The 27,698-nt window shown below is 40.1% G+C and overlaps 2 protein-coding genes and 1 pseudogene across 2 annotated transcripts; 2 read left to right on the forward strand and 1 right to left on the reverse strand.

The window, feature by feature from the left end:
• Positions 1 to 5,036: 5,036 nt before the first annotated feature.
• LOC105984751 (small proline-rich protein 3-like) lies at positions 5,037 to 5,639 on the forward strand. The gene has a single exon (XM_013015025.1). The coding sequence runs from the start codon at positions 5,037 to 5,039 to the stop codon at positions 5,637 to 5,639; it is 603 nt and encodes a 200-aa protein (XP_012870479.1).
• A 12,037-nt stretch (positions 5,640 to 17,676) lies between these two features.
• LOC105984852 (cornifin-B-like) lies at positions 17,677 to 18,063 on the forward strand. The gene is made up of 2 exons (XM_013015168.1): positions 17,677 to 17,880; positions 18,001 to 18,063. Exons 1-2 carry the CDS (start codon positions 17,677 to 17,679, stop codon positions 18,061 to 18,063), a joined length of 267 nt encoding a protein of 88 aa, XP_012870622.1.
• Positions 18,064 to 21,637: 3,574 nt separating this feature from the next.
• On the reverse strand, positions 21,638 to 26,816 carry LOC105984752 (annotated as a pseudogene).
• Between the last annotated feature and the right edge of the window lie 882 nt (positions 26,817 to 27,698).

A 27,698-nucleotide genomic window follows, 5' to 3' on the forward strand; every position in this document is an offset into this window, starting at 1 on the left:
TGTCCCTCCCCCACGGTATAACCCCTGCTTTCACTGCATTTGATGTTGTTATAATTTGTGGAGAGGAAGGGAAAAAACAAATCATTTAAATAGTGATACAGGTGGATCCATTACAACAATGAGATGTACAACTCATTCTGTCGAAAACGAACTTTACAACTTTGGTAGGGGGTGGAGGAGGGTTGGGGGGGGAGGATGGGATAGGAAGGGGAAACAAAGGAGGAGGCTACAATGCTTTATAAGAAATGTACTCATTATCTTGCCCATGTAATTGTAACCCCTCTGTACAGTATTTTCACAATAAAAAAATCAACTCAAAATGGATCAAAGACATTAATGCAAAACTTGGATCTTTGAAACTACCCTGGGAAAATATTGGGAAACACTTTAAGATACAAGCATAGACAGGGCTTTCTGAAAAAGTCTTCAAATAGCTTAGGAAATAAAAGCAAAAATTGACAAATGAGATTGCATCAAATTAAAAACCTCCACACAAAGAAAGAAACATGGACAGAATGAAGAGACAGCTGACACAATGGGGAGAATCACTCCCAGCTTTTCATCTGAGGAACAATTATATATGTATGTGTGTATAAAGAATTCAAGGAAAATATATAAAGAATTAAAAAATTAAACCCCCAAATAACAATCCAATTAATAAATGGGTGAATGAACTGAACAAGGACCTTTTCAAAGAAGGAACAAATAGCCATTAGTTACATTTAAAAATTTTAAATAACCTAAGCCCTACAGGAAATGTAGAACAAAACCACTAAAATCCCACCTAACCCCAATCAGAATGGCTATTGCCAAGAAAATGATTAACAAATGCTGACGAGGACACATTTAAAATATGGCATTTTACTCACTGATAGTAGGAATAAGTAAACAGTGCAGCCACTGTGGGATTCTTCAAAAAATTACCAATAGAATTGGCAGCTGATCTAGCCATACCATTCCTGGGTATATGCCCAAAGAAGTCAAAGTCCATATACTCTATAGATATTTGCAAACCCATGTTTATCATGGCACTATTCACAATTGTCAAATTATATGGAATTAGCTCATACTCCCATTAATGGATGAATGAGCATACACAAAATGGAGGTTTATTCACCCATAAGCGGAACAGGCAGGCATGGGAATATAATGGTGAGAGTGAATTTCTTCAAAGTACTCTAAACACAGCAATGGAATTATTGCAAGGGACCCTCCATATTATTAAGGTATCAATGTTTTGTGGGAAAAAAAGAAGAATGAAATTACATCTTTTGCTGCAAATTAGATGAAAATGGAGATCATCATGTTAAGCGAAATAAGCAATACTCATATGTCTCCTTTGTGGAAGCTAGGGGGAAACAAAGCCAAACACACAATGTCATGAAAGTAGAAGAAAGGCCTGCTAAGAAGGTGGAAGGGAAAGAGTAGAAGGTGAGACAAAGGGAAAGATAATAAATAGGGATAATAGATAGCAATAGATTGTGTTAAGATAATCAACGCACATTATATGTGTGTATGGAAATGTCCGGATGAAATTCTTTACCGTATACAATTGACTATATGCCAATATATGACGGACTACTGGATGAGCTCAACCCTAATCTCAAGAAGGAAGTTGAATCTAGTTAAACGTAGCAGAGTTCTCCAATCGAATACAACTCATATAATCATTAAACAACCAAAAATCAAAGCACATTTTATATGTGTTTGAAAATGACAATTAAAATGCTTATTTTGTGCACTTAATATACACTAGAAAAAACATTAAAATGAATTGCCACCTACACCAAGAGGCCCTAATTGACAATTCACAGAACGTTTCAGCAGTCATAGAATTCATCTTTTCAGCGACATATGGAACACTCTCTAAGATGAGTTAGACCACAGAACAAGTCTTACCTAATTAAAAAAAAACACTGAGATCAAATAAAGTATTTTTCCTGACTACAAAAGAATAAAAATCAACAGTAGTATGAACTTTGGAAACTATGGTAAACATGGAAACTAACATGCTTCTAGGAAACCAATACATTAGGGAAAGAAATCTTAATTTTTCTTGAGATTCGTGAAATGAAAATACAACTTATCAAAACTTGTGCAGTACCACAAAAATAGATTTAAGAGGAAAGTCTGTAGCAATAAGCACCCACATCAAAAAAGAAGGAAGATTTCAAATGAGTATCTTAATACTGTACATCATGGAGTTAGAAAAACAAGAACAAAATGAACATAAAATTAATAGAAAGGAAGAAAATATTCAGAGCAAGCATAAATAAAATAGAAATCTTTAAAAGCTGGGGCTGGGAAGGTGGCTCAGTGGTAAAGCGCTTGCCTTGCATGCCTGAGGCCCTGGTTCGATTCCTCAGCACCACATAAGAAAAAAGAAAAAAGCCGGTAGTGGCGCTGTGGCTCTAGTGGTAGAGCGCTAGCCTTGAGCTGAAGAGCTGAGGGACAGTGCTCAGGCCCAGAGTTCAGGCCCCACGACCAGACCCAAAAAAATATATATATAAAAGCATTACAAATGGGTGGGATGGGAGGAGAAAACTGGGAGAGAATGAGGGAAGGGGTGACATTGTCCAAAAAGAAATCTGTACATCATCTTTATAATAACAATAAAAAATGAAAGCATTGCAGATGGGTAAAATAAAGAATTAGTTTTTTGAAAAGATAATATTTATAATCCTTTGTCTGGACTAAGAAGAAAAGACAGAGGCTCAAAAACAGAGACAAAAATGGAGACATCAAAATTGAAACCACAGAAACAACAACAGACTATATATATATATATATATATATATATATATATAAACAAAGGACTTTTTTTAATCTTTAAAAAGACTTTTAGCTAGGCATTTGTGTCTCATACTGGTCATTCTGACTTCTCTGGAGGTTGAACTCTGAGCATCCCAATTCGAGGCCAAACTGGGCAGAAAAATCTAAGAGACTCTTGTCTCCAAATAACCAGCAAAAAATGCTGAAAGTAGAGATGTGGCTCTAATGGTAGCGCACCAGCCTTGACCATAAAAGCCAAGTGAGACTCAAGGACCTGAGTTAAGCCCTAATACCAGTACCAAAACAAGAAGAGACAGATACATTCCCAGACATAACAAACAAACCTATTGAAACCCAATCATGAAGAAATAGAAAACCTAACAGAGCAATAATGAGTAATGTAATCAAATCAATAATAAAAATCTCTCATCAAATAACAGTGCAGGACTTGTTGTTGGTTTCACTGCTGAGCCATATCAAGCTTGGGAAGAACAAATTGGTAACTCTTCTCAAACTACTAAAAATTTGAAAAGGAGGAAGTATCATCCAAACTCATTTTACAAGACAAGTATTACCTTCTAAGTATACACAATTATTATGTGTCCATCTTATTTTTTCAATTTGAACATTTTTTTCAGAGTTAATATGGCATCTTTATGACTACCTCCAGAGTGACTACAATTTATTTCCAAAGCAGGCATTTTAGTCTTTCATTTTCTCTCCCAGACCTGGCTCCACAGACAGATGATTCATTCCATGTCACTTTTCCTATGACCTTCCTGAAAAACCAGAAATACTTCTTCTTTATTTCTACATCTACTTCAAATACTGAAAGGCTGAACCGGATTAATTGGAACCAAAGAATAGGGCAAAGATTGGCAAATGAGCATGATATGATTGTTTCTGGTCTAGTGCTTCTTCTTGACTTACTTAATCCATCATGTCCTTAAAGGCCTGATGCCCATACATAGCAACCATACCACAAGGGATGGACAACCAGTGGGGACAAACTCAGGTCACAACTGTCAAACAGTAGGCATGAAAAATATGTTAAGCCGGAGATTTTCATTACAAATCCTGGAATGAAGGCAGAGCAGTTTTCCAAAAGTCCATTTCCTTAAGGTAGGGCCTATTTTCTGTATAAAACTCCATGAAGCCATGGAGTCTGCACCAGCAAAGAGAGTCCAGAGAGCTCCTTCTTCCTTCTGAGGTAAGAGACCACACTGAGAACTGAATATTCACCGTATGCTGTTTTTACTTAATTGTGTCTTCTTGAGCATCTAAGGATATATTTTTTTTTTATATTCGACATGGCTGGGGTTTTTTACTTCCCTCTCAGATTATGGGAGTAAGGATCAGAAATATAGGTTGGTATCTGTAAAGATTGAGAGTAAGTTCAGAGAAAGCTCTGGATAAGGCACTAGGCTCAAGATTCAGCCGCTTCTGAGAATACAAGTGAGACGACATGGCCTTTTCCCACCTGCTTCTGGGTCTTCATATTTAAAGTGTCCCTCTCGCTTTGTTGAGAATTCTCAGTACCAAAGGTGCTTCATGATTGATTTTTTTTGATGTTCAAATGTTAAATGACTACTTGCTTCACAAGCCTAGGATCCACCAGAAAAGGTAATCTATGGGAGTAGTTGCCTAATATACAGTGTGGAAAATAGTGAGAGAAGAGAATGCAGGAAAGTTGCTGGAGCACAGATGAAGAGTGACGTTGAGTCTGGCAGGGGCACTGAGGAGAGCATGCGGAGGCAGCAGAAATACTGTAGAAAGCACATGACAGGCAACACGAGCACAGAAACTCAGAGGTGGATCCTATGGGCTCATATAGAGATTTATTTCCCGTTTTCCTAAAGGACTCTATGGGATGGACATGATTGGGTAGAGACTCTAGACCCTTTGCCCTCTCATCTTTTGAATTATTATAAACTTGGGGCCTCACAGCAATCCTCTGAGCCTGCTGTTGTGATGAATTGCTTGTGTTGAGATCTTATGTTGTGTACAGGTTGTCTCAGATGCATTCCGTAGAAAGGAAGCAGAGAGAGAAGTGCTCTACCCACATGGAGCTCCACACATCACCTTTATCTTTTACTTTAAGATCGTGTGGGAATCAGGAAAGCATCCTAGGTTCTGAATTCAGAGAAACAGAAAGAATGAAGGGATATGCAATGAGAGAGATGTATGACTAAACAAACCATGTTACTCTGTCCTCTAAACCACTAACTCAGCTTTCTGTCCCTAGGTTCAGCATCCTCTGAAGCATGAGTTCCTACCAGCAGAAGCAGCCCCTTGTTCCACCCCCTCAGCCTCAAGACCAGCAGAGGAAACAGCCCTCCCAGCCTCTACCGAAAGTACCCTTTGTTCCCATCACCACGGAACCATGCCACCCAAATGTTCCACAACCTGGGAACACCAAACTTCCTGAGCCAGGCTGTAGCAAGGTCCCTGAGAAGGGATACACCATAGTCCCTGAGCCAGGCAGCACTGTGGTCCCTGGACCATGCAACACCAGTGTCCCTGATCCTGGCTGTGCCACAGTCCCAGGGCCATGCAATGCCAGCATCCTGGAGCCTGGCTATGCCACAGTTACTGGGCCATGCAATACCAGTGCCCCTGTGGCAGGCTGCACCACAGTCCCAGAGCCAGGCTATTCAAAGGTTCCTGGGCCTGGTTATGCCACAGTTACTGGGCCATGCAATACCAGTGCCCCTGTGGCAGGCTGCACAGTCCTTGAATCCGGCTATGCAAAGGTTCCTGAGCCAGGCTACACCATGGTACCAGAGCCAAGCCAGTCCAAGGTTCCTCAGTCTTGCCCCTCAGTAGTCACTCCAAGCCCAGCTCAGCCAAAGACCAAGCAGAAGTAATGCTGTCTACAGCCAGACACTTGAGGAGGTGACCACCAGCGGATGAACACACTCTTCCCATGGCCTTCTACATCCTAATTATCTGGACACTTTATAGTCAATACATTACCACTTTGAATCATAGTTTCTATTTTTATTCTGAAGAATCTGTCCTTTCAAATCTTCCCTTACACATGCTCTATAAAGTCTACAAGCCTCTTAGTTAAGCAGAATATTGGTTGTTTTGCTGTCCTTCAGATCATCCTGTATGGGAAAAATGAGTACTAATCTCTTTGTTCCATTAAACTACTTTTAACTCCACTTCTGGTTCATGTTGTTTTATTGGTTGAATTCTCCTTTATCCTTGACCTGCCATTGTGAAAGCAAGACCCATAGCTATAAGATTTATTTATTCCTGTCACTCTTTGTGAGGTCATTCGAATGTACTTAGAACACATTGCTGGGATAGCAATAAGGCATCATCTCATGGTATCCCAAGCCTGTCTTTTGGGGCAATCACAGCTAGAACAAAGGGTCTCCTTCCTCTTGCTGGCTGCCTGCCCCAAGCTGCCTTTGATACTCAGTATCCTTCCTGCAAGGCCTATCTTCATTTCAGGAAAACATTATTCCTATGTACTTAAGCTTCAGAATCTGTGGGAGAGGCTTCTCTCATTTTATTGTTGGCCTACCCTGACTGACACATACAGATCCACCGGCAATCATAGAAACACACCATCACACATCACACACCTACACAAATTCCACCCTCATTAGCTCAGGCAGTGTTAACTTTGCTGGGCAGTCTATATAGTTAGGGATTCCTGAAGCTGGAGCAACTGGTGGGCAGAGTGGAGGATGCATCCTGCCTCCCCTTGGCTAGATTTAGTCTTCTCTAGGAGTTGTAACACTCAGACACTTCTATATCATATGTCTATGGATCATTCTCTCTCTTTCTCTATTTTCCCTCTCTCTTCCTCTTTCTCTCCCTCTTATACACATGCACATATCACTCTCCTTCTCCCTCATTGCCCAAGAAATAGTTTCATGAAATCATTTCAAATAGGAGGTGAGTTTTGAGTTTTTAGCAATTACTAGGAGAACACAAACCAGATGAGGTATATAATCATCTACAAAGCTGAACAAATTATCAAGCTATGAAATCTCAGGAATTAAAGACTTCAAAAGTACCTATAACCACCATTCTACTTTCTAAATGAATCAAATATAGAAATAAGCACTCCATTGGGGTATTATTAGCCTTGGAGTATTATTAGCCATAAAGTATTATTTAGCCATAAAGAGGAGTGAAATTGGACTTGGAGTGTGGCTTAGTGGGAGAGTGCTTGCCTAGCATACATGAAGCCCTGGGTTCAATTCCTCAGTACCACATAAATAGAAAAAGCCAGAAGTGGCATTGCAGCTCAGTGGTAGAGTGTTAGCCTTGAGCAAAAGAAGTTCGGGGACAGTGCTCAGGCCCTGAGTTCGAGCCCCAGGACTGGCAAAATAAAAAGAAGAGTGAAATTATGTCATTTGCAAGAAAAAAAAGTGAAACATGAATTCACCATACTAAGCACAGTAAGCCAGACCAAAAAAAAAAAAAGGAGACAAATATTACATGTTCCTGTCATACACAGACTCTATTTCTTTAAAATGAGTGACAGACAGGAATGTAAAACAGATTCTATCTGGGTATAGGTACCATCAAGAGAAGAGGGGGAAAAGGAAGGGATAGATATGATCAAAGTGCTTTATATATATATGTGTGCAAATAAAATAATGAGACTTGTTGAAATTGTTTTAAAGAGAAAATGAGGAGTAAGGAGGAGTGATGGGGTGAATTTGATCAAGGTTTATTGTATGCATGTATAAAAATATCACAGTGAAACCCCTTTGTACAGCTAATGTAGGCCAGGGACATATTTTAAAAAGTTAAGGTAACCCATAAATTATATCTCTGCATCACTTCTAGTGCCCATTCTTTACTACTCCTATAATCTGGTCTTCTTGATTTCAGGAGCGACAGGTTCACGAGTCTGTGTTTAGTGGTTCTGGGATATTGGAGATCTGACCCCAGACACAGAGACTGCTGTGCTAGTCAGCAAGGGACACACTTTATCCCTTAGTGAACTGCACAGTCAAAACATGAAAGAGGTATAAGGCAGTGACAGAATCTGGGTGATGCACAAGAACTTCAGATGGGTTTGGCAAGAGCTCTATGATATTTAGAAACCATCAGATAAAAATCATCCACCAAATCATTATGGATGATGAGATGATGAGTAGCTGCCAAACTGGCAGGAGACATTGACATCCCCTGTGTCTGTTAGTTGTGAACCTGACCAGGAGGCTTCACATTACTGCTGATCGCAATGGTGGGAACTCTAGCCATGACTCCAGAATGAATCATCATTAAATAGGTTAATTCTGGGTGGAGGTATATGCTTCATGCTACACATTAATTTGTGAAGTAAAACAAAACTCTTGTGGGTCCAACAGTTTAGAGTAACTTTGTAAAGTGAGTTTTATTGTGGAAGATACACATAACAAAGTTTAGCACGTTGAACATTCTCAAGTGTTCAGTTCTGTAGCACTAAGTCCACTTGCCATATTGTGTATCTTTCTTAAAATGTATGCATGCAACTAGATTTATGGAAGATGAAGAAAAATCCTGATACTACAGTTAGCCAAATATAAATAGTAGTTATTTCTAGCTCACTTTAATAAGCATGTGTCCACAATAATTTACATGATATAGTGTGAACTCATCTTCATCTTTATAGTTTTTATTATAATATTTAAAATAATAGGAGCCAGACAAGATGTTGCTGAACTAGAAATATCTTTTTCACATACATTCTGCCCATCAAAAAATATTCCTGACCTTCTGCACAGATCCACACGAGAAGCCCAAGGGAAGAGGCTGCTTGCCTCTTGAGACCATAGCATCTTTCCTCTCCACATACCCTCATCCAATTCTCAGTCTTCTCTTGCTCTTCTGGGAGACTCCAGCACATGCTCACCCAGTCAGACTAGGGCGCCTTCCAACCTTGACAGCCATGATAGCTGATACCAGCTAAATCAGGACTTGTCCCCTTCTGGTCCTAGTTGGTTTGGGTTGTTGATTTTTTTCTTTACCCACAACAATTCTTTTCTGTAACTTGGCAGAATTAGCACCACACAAGTGCTTATACAAGTCACCTTCTCTTTTTCTGGCTGTATCTGCAAGAGCTATCCTGTGTCTTCGAGAAGTTTGGGAGCAACCTGAGGGTGGCTTATCTTTCTTAACCCTAACTGAAGGCTTCCAACCTTGAACCTGTCCCTTTCTCATCTACACTCCTTAGAGCGTACAGGAGTTTAGGAATAGAGGACTCCACACCACCACACAACTTTCCCACAGAAAATATTGCAACAAAATGGTGGAATAGTTTTGCCACTGGGAAATAATAGACAATCATCGATATATCCACAGTATATTAGCCTCTAGTTTATAAGCTATAAAGTCAGTTTTATTTTTCTATAACTATGTTTAAATTTGTATATTTTATTAACATAATATACTAATAAATATATTGCTAATTCATTTATTATTAGTATTTATTGTTATATATTATCTGTTTGTTATATTTACTAATATACATGTATTAATGTGTTAATGTTTTACTATGTATTATTGACATATATTAATTGTACAAAGTAAAGGATTTTATTGTGACATTTTAATGATGCATATTACATTTTAATCACATTTACCTGCTCTATTACTCTCTTATCTCCCTCTCCATATGGTCTCCATATGGTCTCTTCCATATCCAGTGACTACCTCTTTATTTTCTAAACCTTCTTTATTGTTCTAAAGTCAACATAGGAGGGAAAAAATGTGACACTTTTGTTCATTGAGACCAGTTTATTTCGCTTACATTAAGATCTCCAATTTAATCTATTTTCCTAAAAGCAATATAATTTTACTCTTTATGACTAAATAAATCTACAAAGTATTCACAAAAAATAAAATTAAATTAAATTTAAAAAATAAAATAAAATAAAGCCCTGGGAGAAAAAATAAATAAATAAATCTACAAAGTGACTATATACCATGTTTCTTTGCCCATTTATCCATGGATGCACACTATGCTAATTTCATAACTTGGCTATTGTGAATAGTGCCACAATAAACTAGTATACAGGAGTCTCTATTGTAATATGACTTTTACATTGGGTGATAAATATATTTTTCATTAATTTTTTGAAAAGCAAAGTAATTCAGAACATTTTGTTATAAATCAGCTCTGCTCATAATGATACCTTTATCATACAACTTCTACCCAAATATACTTGTTAAAAATGAAATCTCTGGGGTGGGTGGTGAGGAGTGTGGGAGGTGGGGGAGGGAAAGAATAGTAGGACAACAACAGGAAGGTAAGAGGTAACAATGATTGACAAGTAATGTACTCATTGCCTTACTCATGTAACTGTAGCCCCTTTGTACAGCATCTTTACAATAAAATAAAAGATTGAAAAAATGAAAGCTCTGTTTGGAAACCCTTAAAACTGGAATTCCTTGAGTTATTTTTATTTAACATCTCCACCATCCTAGAAATTAATGTTCCTATTATTGAACCAAAGAAATGAATAATAATCTGGCAAAACCTATAATTTGTGTTATATGCACTGGCCAAAGTAGACCAACTTTTGTGACAAAAAAAATTCCTTCCAAAGTCTATAGTAGAAATCTAATTTTGATCTATTACACAATGCATTATGGGTTGGCAGAGACTACCATTCATTTTAGCTCATGACTCATAATCCACAGCAGTCACTCTTTCCTCTGCGTTCTACTATTGTTAGGACAGGGAAAGAAGTAGAAAATGAAGAACATTTTCACCTAACCCCCTGGACAATCTGAATTTCTAATGACATTGAATTATCTAGAAGTCAGTCACATGATCCTACCAACAACACATGTTGCATGCCCCAAGCTAAAAGAGAAGATGGCGTTGCTGAGCTCCCATAGCTCTGTCAGAGCCCAACCTTCTGATTATAAGTATTCGTTCTCTTCTTTCTCTCCATTAACATATTCACCTCTTCCCCAAGAATTGCAACTCAAGGCCCAATGAAGTCACTGTATCTACTTCCAACCCCAGGATCTCTAGGAAACGTGTGCTCCTCTCCATCTTATGTGGTTCTTCTTATTCCACAAACTAGAAAATAAGAGAATCATTCCTTTCCATCCCTGCCACAGCCCAATTTGCAATAATGGAGCAGACATAGGTAACCCTCTATACTTTTACTATAATATTTAATATAACTTCACTAAAAAGAGATTATTCTTCAACAATCACTATTCCCTGCTTAAAAAATAAAGTTACTCAAAGGTCTTGTTATCATATGAAGAACTAAATTTTGCTGAAAGAGCATTTCCTTGTTAAGTAAACTCCCTGTCATCCAAAGCCTTTTTGTTGTTTTTTTATTCTTATTTGTTTGTCTGTCTTATAGTACTGACTGGGGTTTGTATTCAGGACTTTACATTTACTATGCAGGTGTTCTACTACTTAAGCCATACCTCCTGCCCTTTTTGCTCTGCTTATTTCTGTTATTCAGTTAAATGAATAAATTTGAACCATTCCCTTTTCTAGAGCTGGAAAGTCTTCCAATTTTTCCATTGCCATCTATAATCCATTGTGACTGCTAGGTTCAGCAGGGCCTACAGTGGAGAGCACACACCCAGGGAGGTGGCAAGACATGTCACTGCTTGGAGTTCTGTGACCTGTCGTCTCAGATGACTTGCATTTAGCTTGAAAAGTGACTGATCCTGTTCAGTCTCGGAATATTCCATGTCTTACCATATGGATCTGGAATCTGCCACTCTGCTGAGCCTAAGTTCCTAAGACATGAGAGTAATCAAGTTCTGTCATTTGTTTTGTTTTTGTGATTTGTTTTTATCACGTAGCAGGAAGAATGTAAGAATTTCCCTAGTTTATCAGATAAGCCTTTCCTTCTTTCCCTGAAGAGAAATACCTCTATTAACACAGCTAACTTTTTCTTCCAGACATTTCCAAGTGCCAGAAAAAAAATTTCTGCCTTAGCAGTCACCCTCTGTAAAATTACCTGAACATTCTCTCATATGTAGAAGCTAGATCTATTATATACTGGATCATGGTAGATTATACAGGACTCTAGACATTCACACACAGTGAGACCAAAGGAAGATATTCTTAGGAGAGGATCACAAAGGCGCAATACCTATGTGCAACTAATCATAGAAAATAATACGTGTGGAAATGAACTCCAGGAAATGGAAACACAAAGTATTTTCTTTGTTGCTGTTTTGATTTTCTTTTTTAATCTTACTTGTTCATTTATATGTCTTCAGAAGGACAAGGGGGTACAGAAATGGAGGGGGAAATGGTGAATAAATACAGCAGTGGTACTCACTAGACACTACATTGAAAATGAACTACACAACTTGTAGGTAGAAATGTGAGGGAAAAACTGGGAGATTGTTCAAAAAGAAATGTACTCTTGATCTGACTTATGTAACCATAACCCCTCTGTAGATCACCTTTACAAATAATGAAAAAAGAACATTTAATTACCTGAATGTCCTGTATATCCCCTTCCTATGTACAACCCCTTGTAGTGTCCAGACCCTTGAACATCTCCACAAAGCCCACTTCACCAATGCCCAATACTATTGATGTTCTTCCTAGTATCCACCTCCCCATTAAACATCTGCCCAAGTCTTTTCCTTTGAAGATTCCTTTTTCTGACCAGAAGAGGTATATTCTCTAAAGCTGAGGTAGCTGCAGAAGCTAGCAGGACCAAAATACCACAAAGACAAAGCAATGCTCTCTTTTATGGCACTCCATCAAATTCTCTTGAAAAAAAAAAGAGGCCATATCTTCACGAAGTTTCAGTCTTTGATCCCCTGGGGATGAGGCTTGGCAAAGAAGGTCTCTCTCCCAAACTTACTGTCATACAACATTCCAGGAGTACACTGAAATAAGACCACCCTCGGCCACAATAACCTTTCCAGACTCTCAGAAAGAAAAAAAAAACGTGGATCAAGTCAGAAATCCATAAGATTTGCTAGGCACTGGTTTCTGTCCTCTGAACAGAATTATGTGCCCATTTTGTGATTGTCTCAACCTGGCTTCTCAACCTGTGCTTGACACTAGAACCTCAAATTTACTTGGGAATATAAAAAAAAGGAGAATCTGAGAAAGAAGGAAAGAATGTCCATTCAAGAAGGCATGATCATGTAGCTTATCACCAAGAACCACTGTGGTCACATCTCTGAAAGTATTTGTCCCACAGCTTTCTCTCACTCTTTTACTATCAACATTTGTCGAATGTGGGTCCAAGTGAACTTCTATCATAGGAGCCTCATATCGGGGAGGAGAGAGGTGTGTGTAGCATGGTCCTGCAGAGAAATTTGGTCTACAGACTCCTGCACAAAATCCATTCAAGACTACTTAGAAAAGGCCATGTGATGGTATATGGATAAGTGTTAGGACAGAGAGGATTTATAAGAATGCCAAAGAGGTTTCAAAGACATTTGTCATCTGGTAAGCTTAGAAAAGAATTGAATTAGATATAGGAAAATTAGCAGCATCCTCTCAGCCTTAAAAAGATATCAACACAAAAACCAGAAGTATGTGGAAAGATACCAAATGCAATCAGCAGTCTCATAGCTGCCAGAAAAATCTTCTGACCAGGACATTGAACTACCCTATAGAGTAGAGAAATCCTTTACAAACAACTGTACTGTGTACTTAGACAAAATAGCAGAAGAGTACAAGAGGAAAAGAAGTCCCTAATGCTAGAAAAAAGAACCATGTGAACTGGGAAAAAGGAGATACAAGTAAAGCTAAAACCCAAAGAGACTATTAGATGAGAGTCCCTTTATGCCAAAGGACAAGGGCTCAGACAGGACATGAGAGGCAGGATATAACTTCATAGCTGAAGCTGGACTCCTTCACCAAGTCTCTCAGCCTGAAAAGACTGAGGTTGTTTTAGGTCAGAGATTCCTGCCCTGTAGGCAGCCTGGAAGACTTGGAATTCCTTTGTAAGGTCCATATGGAGGGGTTTAAGTGAGAAGAGATTTACACTCAATCCTAGAGGAGAGAGAAATGGACACCATCTGCTGTGAATGCAGGCATGGTGGCAGCAGTAGCCTTAGCTCCAGGGATGTGACCACTACAACAACTCTAGGATGGAAATCAAAGAGTAGGGAAAGCCACAGAAATCTGCCATTTGCTGAGCTCTTACTGTCTTCTAGATCATACCATGAGGTTTGTCATAAAGTGCCACGCCGACCCCAGTGGAGTCTGCTTAGCATGGGAAACCATCTATCAGACCATGATAGGGGTTTCAGAGACCTATCTCTGAGGTTTGGGACTTCACCGAAGTCTACCTCAGAGAATAGGGCTTCTAAGAGGCCTACTCCTGGAAAAAGGCTGGCAAAGATGTGTTTCTGCCTTTCTTTTCCTCATAAGAGTGCCTACTAATCTTTTACTGTTTCTACTGCTCTTTGTACTTGCTCATTGTCAACGTTTCCCTTATTTAAAGCTCTTTCTTAAGAGTGTTGACGACTCCAATATCTGATGAGTGTCTACCGGAGTTAAGTGCTACCCTGAAACCCCCTCTTATGGAGGCTAGTAGAACAAGCCATAAGCAAATATAAAAGTATTGGGGGTTTCACAAAGTCACTTCAGCAGAAGGAATTGTTTGTAAGAGATTTACAAAAAGCTGTAGGCGTGGCTAGAACAGAAAGAATGTATGGCAATTGCTGAGATAACTACTTAGGAGAAAGAACTTCCTATTACTCTTTCATTTACTAAGAGACTTGCTAGATCTAAGTCTCCTTGGTGTTTACTATTAAAGAAGGAACAGAAAAGATCTTATGGGATGGTTAAGGCCTCTATAGAAATAAGGTAATGGTTAGTTGGTGACAAACATCAAAACCCATTATATTTCTTAGAGATAAGCCGGAAACAAGTGCCTATCAGGCGACCAGCTGGTGACCACCCAAGAATGAAGCCCTGCAGCAAGGTTGTGTAACCTTTTGCCCTTTCAGGCGATCAGCTGGTGACCGCCCAAGAATGAAGCCATGCAGCAAGATTATGTAACCTTTTGCCCTTTCTTATGGAGACTTTTTGCTATAAAAGTTTGTTATCCTCTGCATTAAATCGCACTCAGCGCTCAGCACTCAACATCCACTCCTAATGTGTGTGAGTTGTCTGTTTGCCATCTCCCCATCCTATTCCAGGTTCCTCCCCTAGGTATCCTCCGTCGTCCCGACAGAACCCGGTCCGCGGCAATAAAGCCATATTACCACTAGAGGAAACCCTCTAGTATTTCTCAAGGCAGCCTCTGCTGTCTCTTTTCAAATGTTATTAGCCATCCTTTCAATGGCACATCCATCCACTCATTCATTTGTCCTACTATATGGGAGTAAGAGGTTGGGCAATGGCCAGGAGTACCCAATGGGAGGAGGTTCTGGTGGTCCTGGACTAAAGATTTGTGGAAGGCGATTATACAGCCATCAGATGCTCCACAGTCAGATGCACAAAATATGAAGAAAGGCAATTCTGAAAGGCCTATGTATAAATCATGGTTTGGATTCTCCATTGATCGTGCTTAGAACAGGTTTTGTGTTGCAAGCAAGCCCAGGTTAGTAGCTTCAGATCCATCTTATCTTCCTATTTTGTTCTCAGAGAAATAATCTTCATGAGAGGCAGGATCTTCAAGGCCTGCTCCCATGTTAGATATAACAAGTGGCTGAGCTCCACCGACGATGTCACTTTGAGGCCTGACACCCTTCTTGGCAATTTCACTACTCAAAATTCCTCTCTACTGACCAAAGTCTTGCTACCTCCCTGCTCTTCTCTGTTGTCTTTGAGTCTTTTTTTAAGATAAGGCATTTTTTTGGTCCAGCCTGTCCACATGAAGTGATGTATTAATGGAATTACTTAATTTTTCCAGTTAGGGTCAATTCAGACTATCATGTCTGTGGATTCCCAGAATAACCAGAGACAGTGCCATTTACTTCCACAGCTCCTTCAGATCCTAAACATCCCATAAAAACCATGCCTGGGCCAAGGATTAGAACTTTCGAGAAGACAGAACTTTGTTCTGATTTGAGCAGTCTTACAAATCTTCCTTTGCTCTTTCAATTTGCACTATCCTGTCACACCTGGGCATAGAAGATGCTCTTCAAGGAAAAGGACCAGATGACATAATTGTTAGCAAATTAAAAAAAAAGTCACGTTTGTAGTTGCATCACAGACACTGAGCCAATGGGTGGATTCAGGGCCTGGGGTGAATCATGTCTGACAGGTAAGAAATGACACAGCAGCCCCAAAGGTCCCATCTCCCAGAGGCAAGGCTGTCCTCTGCATATAAAGCCAGCTGGCTGAGGGTGCCACACCAGATCTGAGGGACCACACTGCCTGTTCTTCTCTGCACACAGGTGAGCCTTTTTGCTTGGAACTTTTACCATTTACTCTAAGTCTGTGTTTGTTTGTTGGAAACTTACCACTTGGGGGTGTCTTTCTAAATCTTGAAATTTAGTCACAGTCCTGCAGATGATCCACCTGAAGGATGAATTTTAGGAATTGCTGTTGTAAAAGTAATCATGCTTTGGATTTGAAGAGACTTGAGACACACATAATTTGTTCTGTGCCATTGATTCTTGCTGAAAGAGTAAGGAGCTGGTGCAGGGACCCAGAGGAAGGAAATAGCAGAAAGAGAACCAAAGTTCAGGTCCATAATTCCTTTTTTATTCATAATTTTAATACAAAGAACTTTATTCTTTTTTTTTTTTTGGTCCGGTCGTGGGGCCTGAATTCTGGGCCCTGGGGCTGTCCCTCAGCTCTTCAGCTCAAGGCTAGCACTCTACCACTAGAGTCACAGCACCACTTCTGACCTTTTCTGCTTATGTGGTGCTGAAGAATTGAACCCAGGGCCTCATGCATGCAAGGCAAGCGCTCTACCCCTGAGCCACCTTCCCAGCCCAGAACTTTGTTCTTTCAACAAATATTTTATAAGACTTTACAGCTACTAAAAATAACTTCGCTAACAGGAATTTATGCCACCCAACTACAATTGATTCAGAAGGTTAAGAGATAAAAATACAACATAAACACTGATCCAGGTGCTGGGATACTGGCCAGTTGCTGTGGTACTTTGATGACACAGAGATTTCTGGATAGGTTGTTCAAAAGTCATCCAAAAGTGCCATAGGCTATGATCTGGGAAGGTTGGGTAAACTGAATCAAGTAGGGGAGACAGAAACAACTTAGAGAGAGGCATGCTTGAGCCAGTGTTCAAGTGTGACTGTGAGGAATTCTAGAGACCAGAGTTACCCTAGGGGTGATGAAGCATCCTATTTATCATGAGTGGGTGGGTTGCGTTATTGTCATTTTCCAACACATTGCATTTCCAATCAACCCAGTAACTTAAGTCTCTGGTTCGTGCTAGAAGCCAGATGCTGTGTTCTGCTGCTAACTGACTCTAGCACATATAGAAAGAGATAGAACAGGGGCTGGGAAGGTGGCTCAGTGGTAGAGTGCTTGCCTTGCATGCATGAGGCCCTGAGTTCTATTTCTCAGCACCACATAATCAGAAACAGCCGGAAGTGGTGCTGTGGCTCAAATGGTAGAGCACTTGCTGAGCTGAAGAGCTGAGGGACAGCGCTCAGGCCCAGAGTTCAGGCCCCACGACTAAGAAAGAAAGAAAGAAAGAAAGAAAGAAAGAAAGAAAGAAAGAAAGAAAGAAAGAAAGAAAGAAAGAAAGAAAGAAAGAAAGAAAGAAAGAAAGAGAAAGAAAGAAAGAGATAGAACACTGGGATGAGCCCTTCTCAAGTGAAGCAGAACCCATTATCTTTAAGTTTCTCCTCTTCAAAGACCCAGAAATTATCCAAGTAGTCTGTGCACTGGAAAGGAAGAAGAACCTTTGCTCCTTAAAAGATTCTAAGTCGTATTGAGGATGGCTTCTCCCTGACTTATTCCTTTGTTCGAATCCTCTGTTCTGTCTCTAGGACCAGCCATTGTTGAACATGAGTGCGCAGCAGCAGAAGCAGCCTTGTACTGAAGTTCCCCAACTGCATCAGCAGCAGGTGAAACAGCCTTGCCAGCCTCCACCCCAGGAGCCATGCGCCCCCAAAACCAAGGAGCCCTGCCACCCCAAGGCTCCTGAGCCCTGCCACCCCAAGATGCCTGAGCCCTGCCACCCCAAGATGCCTGAGCCCTGTCACCCCAAGGCACCTGAGCCCTGCCACCCCAAGATGCCTGAGCCCTGCCACCCAAAGGCACCTGAGCCCTGCCACCCCAAGATGCCTGAGCCCTGCCACCCCAAGGCGCCTGAGCCCTGCCATCCCAAGATGCCTGAGCCCTGCCCTTCAACAGTCACTCCAGCACCAGCTCAGCAGATGAAGCAAAAGTAAAGTGGTCCAAAGCCACACCCTCAAGGAGTTAGCCATTGATGCTGCGCTTCCTTTCCCATTCTGCTTATGAGTCCTATTAGCCTTGTACCTGCATGTTGTGACCCTGAGTCAAAGTCCCTCCCTGATTTGTACCCTGCAAACAAGCGCTATCAAGCTTTCTTTCCTGCATACTTGGGGCTTCTGAGCCTCTGAGTTAGCCTGAGGAGTTCAGTGCCCAGCTGGTTTTCATCTATGCAGAATTTATATAAGGAGGGACTCAAGGTGAAAGCGAGTGACTCCACTCTTTCACACTCCCATTAAATTCCCCTCCATTCCAGTCCTGATTCTGTGTGTTGTTATTGTCAAGTTCAACTCCTCCCTTCTTTCTTTCTTCTCACGAAGCAGACGCTGTTCATCCAGAGGGCAGGGCTTAATTAAAGGGCTCTGCTCAGCGGGCATCTGACCCTGACACTGGGAGAAGGGAAGTTGCTTCCTCTGCATAGTCCTGGGCTGCCACAGAAAGTGTGTGCAATGCCACCCAGGGGCTGTGGCCTTGCACACCCAGGGCTGGGGTAGGGTTCTCCTGTGACTCAATGAGTCACCGTGGAGTTTAGCTCATGCCTGTCCAAACTGGCTCTTAACTAACCTGCCTCCAAATCGGGCTTCTATATTGCTGACTTATTCAATCAACTTCTCTGTGTTTTAGAAAACGTTCTTCCTCTGTGTGTGACTCCACTTCCCTCATTCATTTCCGCTAGCTATCAACAAGTACAATTTCCAAATGTACCTGAGGAGTCATGTTCTCTACTGTTAGCCCAGTCAGCCCCCCTCCAGCCTCTGAGTGTCCAATGTGGGCCAGAAAAGGGATGAGGGAGATTCACAGTACTTGTCAGGAACATTTTCAGCCTCTTAGAGAGGTGATTTCCTTTATCCTACTACATCCCTCATTCAAACATTCAGACAGGCATAGATACACACGGTAGGCCTGGAGTCTTCAAACACAAAACCTGTCCCATCAGACTCCATGTTAGAGGCTAAACTGCAAACATAGTGCACTAGGAACCTCAGGGAAAGGTAACCTATGCTCACTCCCATCATCGTAGAGTTTAGAGTCATATTGGAGCACACTGGTTAAGACTACACTTATCCCAGTTACTAGGGAGGCCTACATAGAAGTATGAGACCATCTGGGCAAAGCATGAGCCCTGCCATCCCAAGATGCCTGAGCCCTATCTGAAAAAAAAAAATTAAAGAAGAAGGGTGTGGCCAGAATGATATTTCATGAGAACCTGAGTTCAAACCCCAGTATCACCAAAAAGAAAAAAAAAAAGGTTTGGAATGATTCTCACTATAAAACTATGTAAGGATAACAAGGGGAAAGTGGAAAAGATGGAGAATGAATAATTGCAAAATACATTACAACCATGTATGAAGATAGCTTAAGAAATCTCAATGAAAACTGTTGATCAGTAGGGGGTTAGGAGAAGAAAAAGCAAGAGAGAGAGTTATTCTGAGCAAAATATAATACACAAGAGTATATCTGCATGAGAAATACCACAGTGAAACCCACTGGTGCAATTAATACACTCTAAAAAAATTAGATGACAGGAAAGCAAAATGGGTTCTGTGAGGGAGGATGTCAACAGAAATGGAAAGGATTAATGAAGGTGGTAAATGCGGGTGAATATGGTCCATGTAGTTTATTTTCATGTGTGGAAATAGAACAGTGAAACCTGTTTGAAACTGTTTTAAGACAGGGGAGAGAAATGAGAGACTTGATAAAGGGTGTAAGGCTGATCAAGGTACATTACAAATGTGTGTGGAAATGCCATAATGAAACTCCCCTGTACAGCTAATACTTGATAACAAAATAAGAACTCAGGAAATAAAGAAGAATGACATGAAACAAGCAGAATCAATATCACATTTGTGTGTGCGTGCTTATATGCAAGAAGGATGTTTTTAAATTTTTGTTTTTAATTGATGCATAATAATTATACATGGTTATGAGACACCGTGTGATTATTTAATACATATACAAACTAAGTAATGATCATCTCAGGGCAATTAACATTTCCATCTTCTTTTCATTTAGTTATGTTTTAGGGCTTTAAGCTCTTTTTTTCTAATTCTTCAAAAAATATAAAAATGGTGTTATAAACTGTAGTGATCCTGCAATGCTGTAGAACACTGGAGCTTATTTCAAACCCCCAGAGTTACTTAGTCTTAAATTCCACCTGGCAGCAAATCCCCAACACTGGCAGGTGTGTTCTGGAATCTGAGACCTTCACCAGCTATGAGTTTGGTGCATTTCTTTGGTTGTGACCTTCAGGCAATGAGTCTAGTCTTTCCTTGGGAGGTTACAGCCGCCAACCACCATATCCATCAATGCCTGAGCTCCCCACGGTTTAAACTTCTCAGCAGTTCCGTCAGATCACCTCCCTCTCCATGATGACCTATCATGGTTATCTTCCTCACAGATTCTATGCCCAAAAGCCCCCAAATCCCCTGAGTTTGTGAGTTTTAGCCTAAGAAGGTGACCCATATGAACAGGAGAGAAACAATTTGGATTCTTAACCCTGCATTGCTTTCTCTCCTTTTCCCTGCATTTCCTGTATCTTAAGGACTGCTATGGTTTTTATAGAGAAAGCTTCAAATTCTCTTCTCTTTTTTTCAGTTTTACAGTGTTTTATTTGTGCTCATGAGGCTTTTCATATGTGACTCTGAGTTGAAATGATTAGCTTCATAAATGATTGGGGTTATAGAACTTCCTGTCTTCGATTAGCTCTACTTTTCTTTGACATGGAAAAAAAGTGATATTCAAAAATTGCAGGAGTGGAAATTTCCCAAACAGGCTTATCAACGGCTATAAATCAAGTAAATTTTTCCTAAAAGTTAACAAAAGCATGTAAACTTCTCATTTTAACTTGGTTCTAATAGCTTATTAACTTTCTTACTTTACAGAACTGTCTTCATTTTGAAGCCCTGAGATTCAGGAACATCCTGACTTTTCGAACATGAATTGCTCAGTACTGATATTAAAATTAGAAACAGACTCAGGTTATGTATCTTTGAAAACTTTTATATTCACTTCAATTAATTTATAGTTATTGTGATGTGAAGCAATGCTATATTAACAAGAACAGTTCCTCAATAAAACTGTAATATTAGAAAAATAGTATGAATTAAATTACAAAATGCATATTTTAAAATAGTAGTTGGGGATGGAGGTGTGACTGAGCAGTAGAGCACTGACCTGGCAAGCACAAGGCCCTGAATCTAAACACCAGCACCACTAAAGAAAAAAAACATGTTTTTATATGTGCCAGTACTGGAGTTTTAACTCAGGGCTTCTCACTCTTGCTTAACTTTTTCACTCATGGCTGGTGCTCTACCACCTGAACCATACCTCCACCTCCAGCTTTTTGGTGCTCAACTGGAGATCAGTGTCTCAGAGATTTGTCTGCTTAGGCTGGCTTCAGACCTTGATCTTCTGAGTGAGCACCGTAGACATGAGCTCAGTGCTGGGGAATAACAGAAATTTTAAAAAAGAAAAAAATTTCTCTTTGGAAAATACCAACTTGTTACTGGCAATCTATGTCCTTCTTCTTTGTTTTAATGGACGACTTGAACATGAATTTTTCCAACTTGTCATCTGAAGGCTTTGGTACAGATGAAATTACCTCTTTAAGTTCATTCTGAATTAAGTTTGCCATTGTATTCAAGGCATCATCCTGCAAATCCACTTTAGGTATGTGTGGTAATTTAGGCCCCATTATAACCTCATTACTGCTGTGCTTGTTTCAAGCAAATTCCAAGTTTATGGTCATCTTCTCTTCTTTTTTTTTTTGCATGTTTTTCATTGTAAAAATACTGTACAGAGGTGTTACAGTTACATGAGCAAGGTAATGAGTACATTTCCTATCAAGCATTGTTGCCTCCTCCTTTGGTTTTCCCCTACCATCCCTTCCCTCCCTCCTCCACAACTACCCCTCCTCCCCACCCTGAAGTTGTAAAGTTCATTTTTAACATAGTGTCTTGTACATCTCATTGTTACAATGGGTCAACCTGTATCCTTATTTAAGCATTTTGGTTTTTCCCCTCCCCTCCCCAAATTAGAGAAGTGTATATACAAGATGCAGGGCACTGACATCAAATACAGTGAAAACAGGGGTTATACTGTGGGAGAGGAACATACAAAGCAACAAAAAAAATCACATGGTACATTATAAATACATTAGAAACAATAGCAAGCAAGAACAAAAGATATTTGTGTCCCTATCTTGGGGTTCATTTCACTTAAAATCATCTTATCTGGTCATTTGTACCTAGCTTTTGACCTTTTCTGCTTGTCCTACACATGTACTAGTTATTGCAAATAAGGGAAACCATGAAACCTATGTTTTTCTGGGCCTGGCTGACTTCACTTAATATAAATTTTTCCAAGTCTTTCCGTTTCCTAACAAATGGGGCAATGTCATTCTGATGGAGGCATAGAATTCCATTGTATACCACATTTTCTTGATCCATTCATCTATTGGGGGGCATCTGGGTTGGTTCCATATCTTAGCTATGGTAAATAATACTGCAATAAACATAGATGTGCTGGTAGCCTTAATATGGCCTTGTTTGTGATCATTTGGGTAAATGCCCAAAAGTGGGATTGCTGGGTCATAGAGGAGCTCTATGTGGAGTCTTTTGAGGAAACTCCAAAGTGGTTGAACAAGATTATATTCCCACCAACAATGCAGTAGGGTTCCCTTCTGGCCACATCCCCTCCAGCATCTGTTGTTACTAGATTTCTTGATTATAGCCATTCTAACAGTGGTGAGGTGGAATCTCAATGTTGTTTTGATTTACATCTGTGTTTTTAATAAGTTTTTTATTGTGAAAATACTGTACAGAGGGGTTATGGTTAAATGAGCAAGGTAATGAGTACATTACTTATCAAGCATTGTTGCCTCCTCCTTTGTTTTTCCCCCACCATCCCTTCCCTCCCACCTCCTCAACTATACCCCCTCCTCCTCTGCCCCTCCCAAGTTGTAAAGTTCATTTTTCAACATAGTGTCTTGTACATCTCATTGTTGCAATAGTTCCACCTGTACCTCTATTTAAACAATAGGTAGTTGTTTCTTTGAGGATTTGTTTTGAGGGGATTTAATTTTTGAGTTCTAAATATATTTTAGATATGAGGCCCTTGTCCATTGTATGGCTAGTGAAGATCTCCCAATCTGTGGGCTTTGTACTGATCTTGCTAGCTATGTCCTTTGCCATACAGAAATTCTGCAGTTTCATGCAATCCCATTTGTCCAATCTTTCTTTGATTTGTTGTGTTTCTGGGTCTCTATTAAGAAAATTTGGCCTGTGCCAATAAGACAGAGGGTTTCTCCTATTCCTTCCTGAAATGTTTTCAGGGTGTCTGCTTTTACTTCTAGGTCTTTGATTCATTTGGAGTTGATTCTGGTGCAGGGTGATATATAAGTATCTAACTTAAGTTTTCTACAAGTGATTAACCAATTTTGCCAGCACCATTTACTGAAGAGGCTGTCTTTCTTCATTCTATTTTTTATCTCCCTTGTCAAAATTTAGGTGGCTATAGGTCTGTGGGTTCATTTCTGAGTCTTCAGTCCTATTCCATTGGTCCCCAGGTCTGTTCTTGTGCCAGTACCAAGCTGTTTTGATTACTATGGCTTTGTAGTAGAGTTTGAAATTTGGTATTGATATTTCTCCAGCACTGTTCTTTCTGTTAAGGATTATTTTTTCTATTCAGGGTCTTTTATTGTTCCATATGAATTTTTGGACTGCCTCTTCTATTTCCTTGAAGAATAAGGTTGGAATATTGATAGGTATTGCATTGGATTTGTAGATTGCCTTGGGAAGTCTTGCCATTTTCATGATGTTGATCCTTCCAATCCAGGAGCATGGGAGGTTTTTCTACTTCATAAGTTCTGTTTTGATTTCCTTTTTCATGTTTTTAAAGTTTTCATCATAGAGGTCCTTCACTTCTTTAGTTAACTCCTAGATGTTTTATTTTTTGTGGGGCTATTACAAAAGGAGTTGCTTTCCTGATTTCAGCCATGCTTTTCTCATTGTTGGCATACAGAAAAACCATTGATTTCTGAGGGTTAATTTTATACCCTGCTATTTTGCCAACGTTTTGAATCAACTCGAGTAATTTGGGAGAGGACTCCATGGGATTCTTTAAATACAAGATCATGTCATCTGCAAAGAGGGGGAGTTTTACTTCATCTTTCCTTATTTGGATCCCTTTTATGTTTGCCTCTTGTCTTATTGCTGTCGCTTGGCATTCTAATACTAGATTGAAGAGAAGTGGAGAGAGTGGACATCCTCATCTCGTTCCTGAGTTAAGAGGAAATGGCTTTAGGTTTTCACCATTAAGTATAATGCTGGCTGTAGGTTTCTCATATACAGTCTTTATTGTATTGAGGAATGCTAACTGGATTCCCAATTTTTCCACAGCCTTCATCATAAAGGGGTGTTGGATCTTGTCAAATGCTTTTTCTGCATCTATTGAGATAATCATGTGCTTCTTATCCTTGCTCTTGTTGATGTGATGAATTGTATTAATTGCTTTGCATATATTGAACCAGCTTTGAACCCCTGAAATGAATCCTGTTTGATTGTGGTGAATGAATTTTTTTCATGAGTTGTTGAAGACAATTGGCCAAGATTTTGTTAAGAAGTTTTGCACTGATGTTCATCAAAGAAATAGGTGTATAGTTCTCTTTCTTTGATGAGTCCCTGCCTGGTTTGGGGATGAGGGTTACAATGGCTTCATAGAAAGAGTTCAGTAGTGAGCTTTCTCTTTCAATTTCATTGAAGAGTTGGAGGAGTATTGGTGGCAGACACTGGCAAGTGCTCAGATGTTTCCTTAACCAAGCTGCCTGAATTTTTTCTCTCTGGCCAAACTCTCTGTACTGTTATGGCATACTTGGTGTGATTCTCTAGCCTAGGACTGTTCATTGAAACACGAAAACTGCTTTCTATGCAAGAGCTTGTTTAGCCTCCAGCTTCTTCTCTGCCATCTTCCTCTAGACTCCTCTTCTTCTTTTCCGTTCCTGTAGTTGTGTTGTTTTAGGCATAAATCTGTCAACTGCCTCTAATGAAAAAAGGGCTTTGTGTGCATCAAGCAAGGTCCAGGATTCTTAAAAGTGTTTAATGGCACTTTCTGTGAAGAGTTAGTGTGGTTACAATCCTTCACAGTTTCATTATGGTTACTATCATCCTTGTAGGAGTTTGATAGTCTGTCCGTGTGCTCCCCAGATGAACAGGTACATTTTGAGGCAAAATAACATAAAGGCAATTCACAAGAAAAATCAAGCCAAGGAGTTGAGTTCCCAGAAGTCTTAAAAGAAGCTGCACAAAATCCAGATCTATCTGAGTGGAAGTCTGATCTGAAATCTCTGCACTTATGTTCTGGAACCAGTTTCTTCTTTGTCTTGTAATAGTCTTGCACTCTGCAAGATAAATTTCTATAAAGTCTTCCGATGGGTATTCACCCAGAGCATTATAGTCTTCTATAGCACCAGATAGAAAAATATGACTCAACTAATTTATTCATGGCTCCCACTGCAGGAACTCCTTATATTATTAAGTAACGAGATTCCAAATTGATTGTATACACCCGGATAGGGTGAGGTCCTCCTGATATTTGGCCAGCGTATCACACACAGCCCTTTGGACATGGAGGTTTAATAAACTCCCGAGCTTGCCATCACTTGATGCCATGTTTTCCTACTCGTGGGAGAAGGCCCAAATTCTCTCCTTCAGCAATATTACATGGAAAATGAAATATGTTAGATGATCAAAATAACAGAATGTAATGAACAATAAAGGTTGAAAATCTAAACTAGCTATGTTCAAAGCACATTCCTGCTGAAGTAGATATGGTATTGGGGATAATAGTGATAATAATGCAACTAATAACTATGTGTTGTTCTAATAAACAACCACTTATTGACTGCTAATTAGATTTCAGGCATGGCACCAAATGAATGACATGTGCCAGTACAATCTTAAAGACGAATTTGTATTGTAAATACTACTTTCTCCAATATGAATAAGAGACACTGAATTACTAAGGAGTTAAATAATTGGTTCTCATGTCATTGTTACAAGTGATCATGAGAGTTTGAAACAATGTAATAAGACTCTTTGGCATGAACAAAAATTCAACAATCAGTAAGAGTCTAGATAAGGGATTCAGAAAGCAGAGAAATCAAACCAAAATATTGTGGCTTTGCTAATAAATGAGTTTTGAGAAGAAAAAGACATTGCTTATACTATCACCAAAAAGTACTTTATTTAAGAAGTAACAGAACAGTTACAGTGGCTAGATAGAGATAAAAATTCCTGCCCAGGTGACATGCAGACTTGAGAGACATCCTCTGATAGCACCAGCAAGACAGCTTCTGCTCTTCCTTCTGAAGGCCTGAAGTGCTGGCTCTCCTGAGGATAGGCCTTGTTCAGCCACCTCCTGGACAGTGGCAGCATGACAGCCTCTCATTGTCAGGAATCATCACAGGCAGGTTACAGGATAAACAGGGAATGAAGCAGGTTGTTCTGTATCTAGGACAGGCTTTGAAGAGAAGATGGAGAGGTTGCCATGGAAGCAGGTAGGCCAGTTTCCCTTATCTTTTCATAATCCTGATGACTCCTGAAGCCATCACTTGCTCTTGGGTGGGCACTTTGGCTGCCAGGGTGTGGGAGGCTGCACAGGAGGGCATTTCTGCTGGCACTGCTGAGGTGGGCATGGCTCAGGCACTTTGGAGGTGGGCATGGCTCAGGGCACTTTGGGGGTAGGCACGGCTCAGGGCACTTTGGAGGTGGGCACGGCTCAGGGCACTTTGGGGGTAGGCACGGCTCAGGGCACTTTGGGGGTGGGCAAGGCCCAGGGCACTTTGGAGGTGGGCACGGCTCAGGGCACTTTGGAGGTGGGCACGGCTCAGGGCACTTTGGGGGTAGGCACGGCTCAGGGCACTTTGGGGGTAGGCACGGCTCAGGGCACTTTGGGGGTGGGCAAGGCCCAGGGCACTTTGGGGGCAGACACACAGGAGGAGGCTGGCAGGGCTGCTTGCACTGCTGCTGTTGATAAGACATTCTGGAGTGTCTGAATCTGAAAAAAGAATCATCACCATGTTCACAGTAAGAGACTCCCATAGAGAAAGAAGCCACAGTTTATAGACTAGGAGGGGCTATTACTCTTTCTCCAAGAAAATAGTTAAATATCACAATTCCTTTTTTTTTTATTACTTTCCGGGTTCTCATTTCCATTTTAGCCATTTGTAACATCAACCATGGAAAACCCTATTTGTTGACTCATGATATTTTCCAAATAAAACATCTCTGTTCCAAATAAAATGTCTCTGTTCCAAATAGCCAAGTAAAATTATTTAATGGGAAAAATGTCTTCAAGAAAGATGATCACAAGTTCAGAAACATTAGGAAAATTCCCACTATCACACTAAGCAATTCCTACTAAAGTCCCAGCAGATGGACTGAGCTATGGAGAAAAGAGTTGCTCTACAGTTAATTCAAGAGTCTCCCACTTGCTCATTCAAGTTGTAAAATAAAATAGTGTTATTATTAAAGGTCATAGAGTTCATTAGCAATGTAGATTATGATAATGAATGCTA

This window comes from Dipodomys ordii, unplaced genomic scaffold (genome assembly GCF_000151885.1).
Source record: "Dipodomys ordii isolate 6190 unplaced genomic scaffold, Dord_2.0 Scaffold26, whole genome shotgun sequence".
NCBI classification, from domain to species: Eukaryota; Metazoa; Chordata; class Mammalia; order Rodentia; family Heteromyidae; genus Dipodomys; species Dipodomys ordii.

Excerpts from the sequence above, each read along its gene's own strand:
- LOC105984751 (XM_013015025.1), top strand. The coding sequence starts at position 5,037 with ATGAGTTCCTACCAGCAGAAGCAGCCCCTTGTTCCACCCCCTCAGCCT.
- LOC105984852 (XM_013015168.1), top strand. The coding sequence starts at position 17,677 with ATGAGTGCGCAGCAGCAGAAGCAGCCTTGTACTGAAGTTCCCCAACTG. Across the intron at positions 17,881-18,000 it reads CTGAGCCCTGTCACCCCAAG|ATGCCTGAGCCCTGCCCTTC; the intron begins GCACCTGAGCCC and ends TGCCATCCCAAG.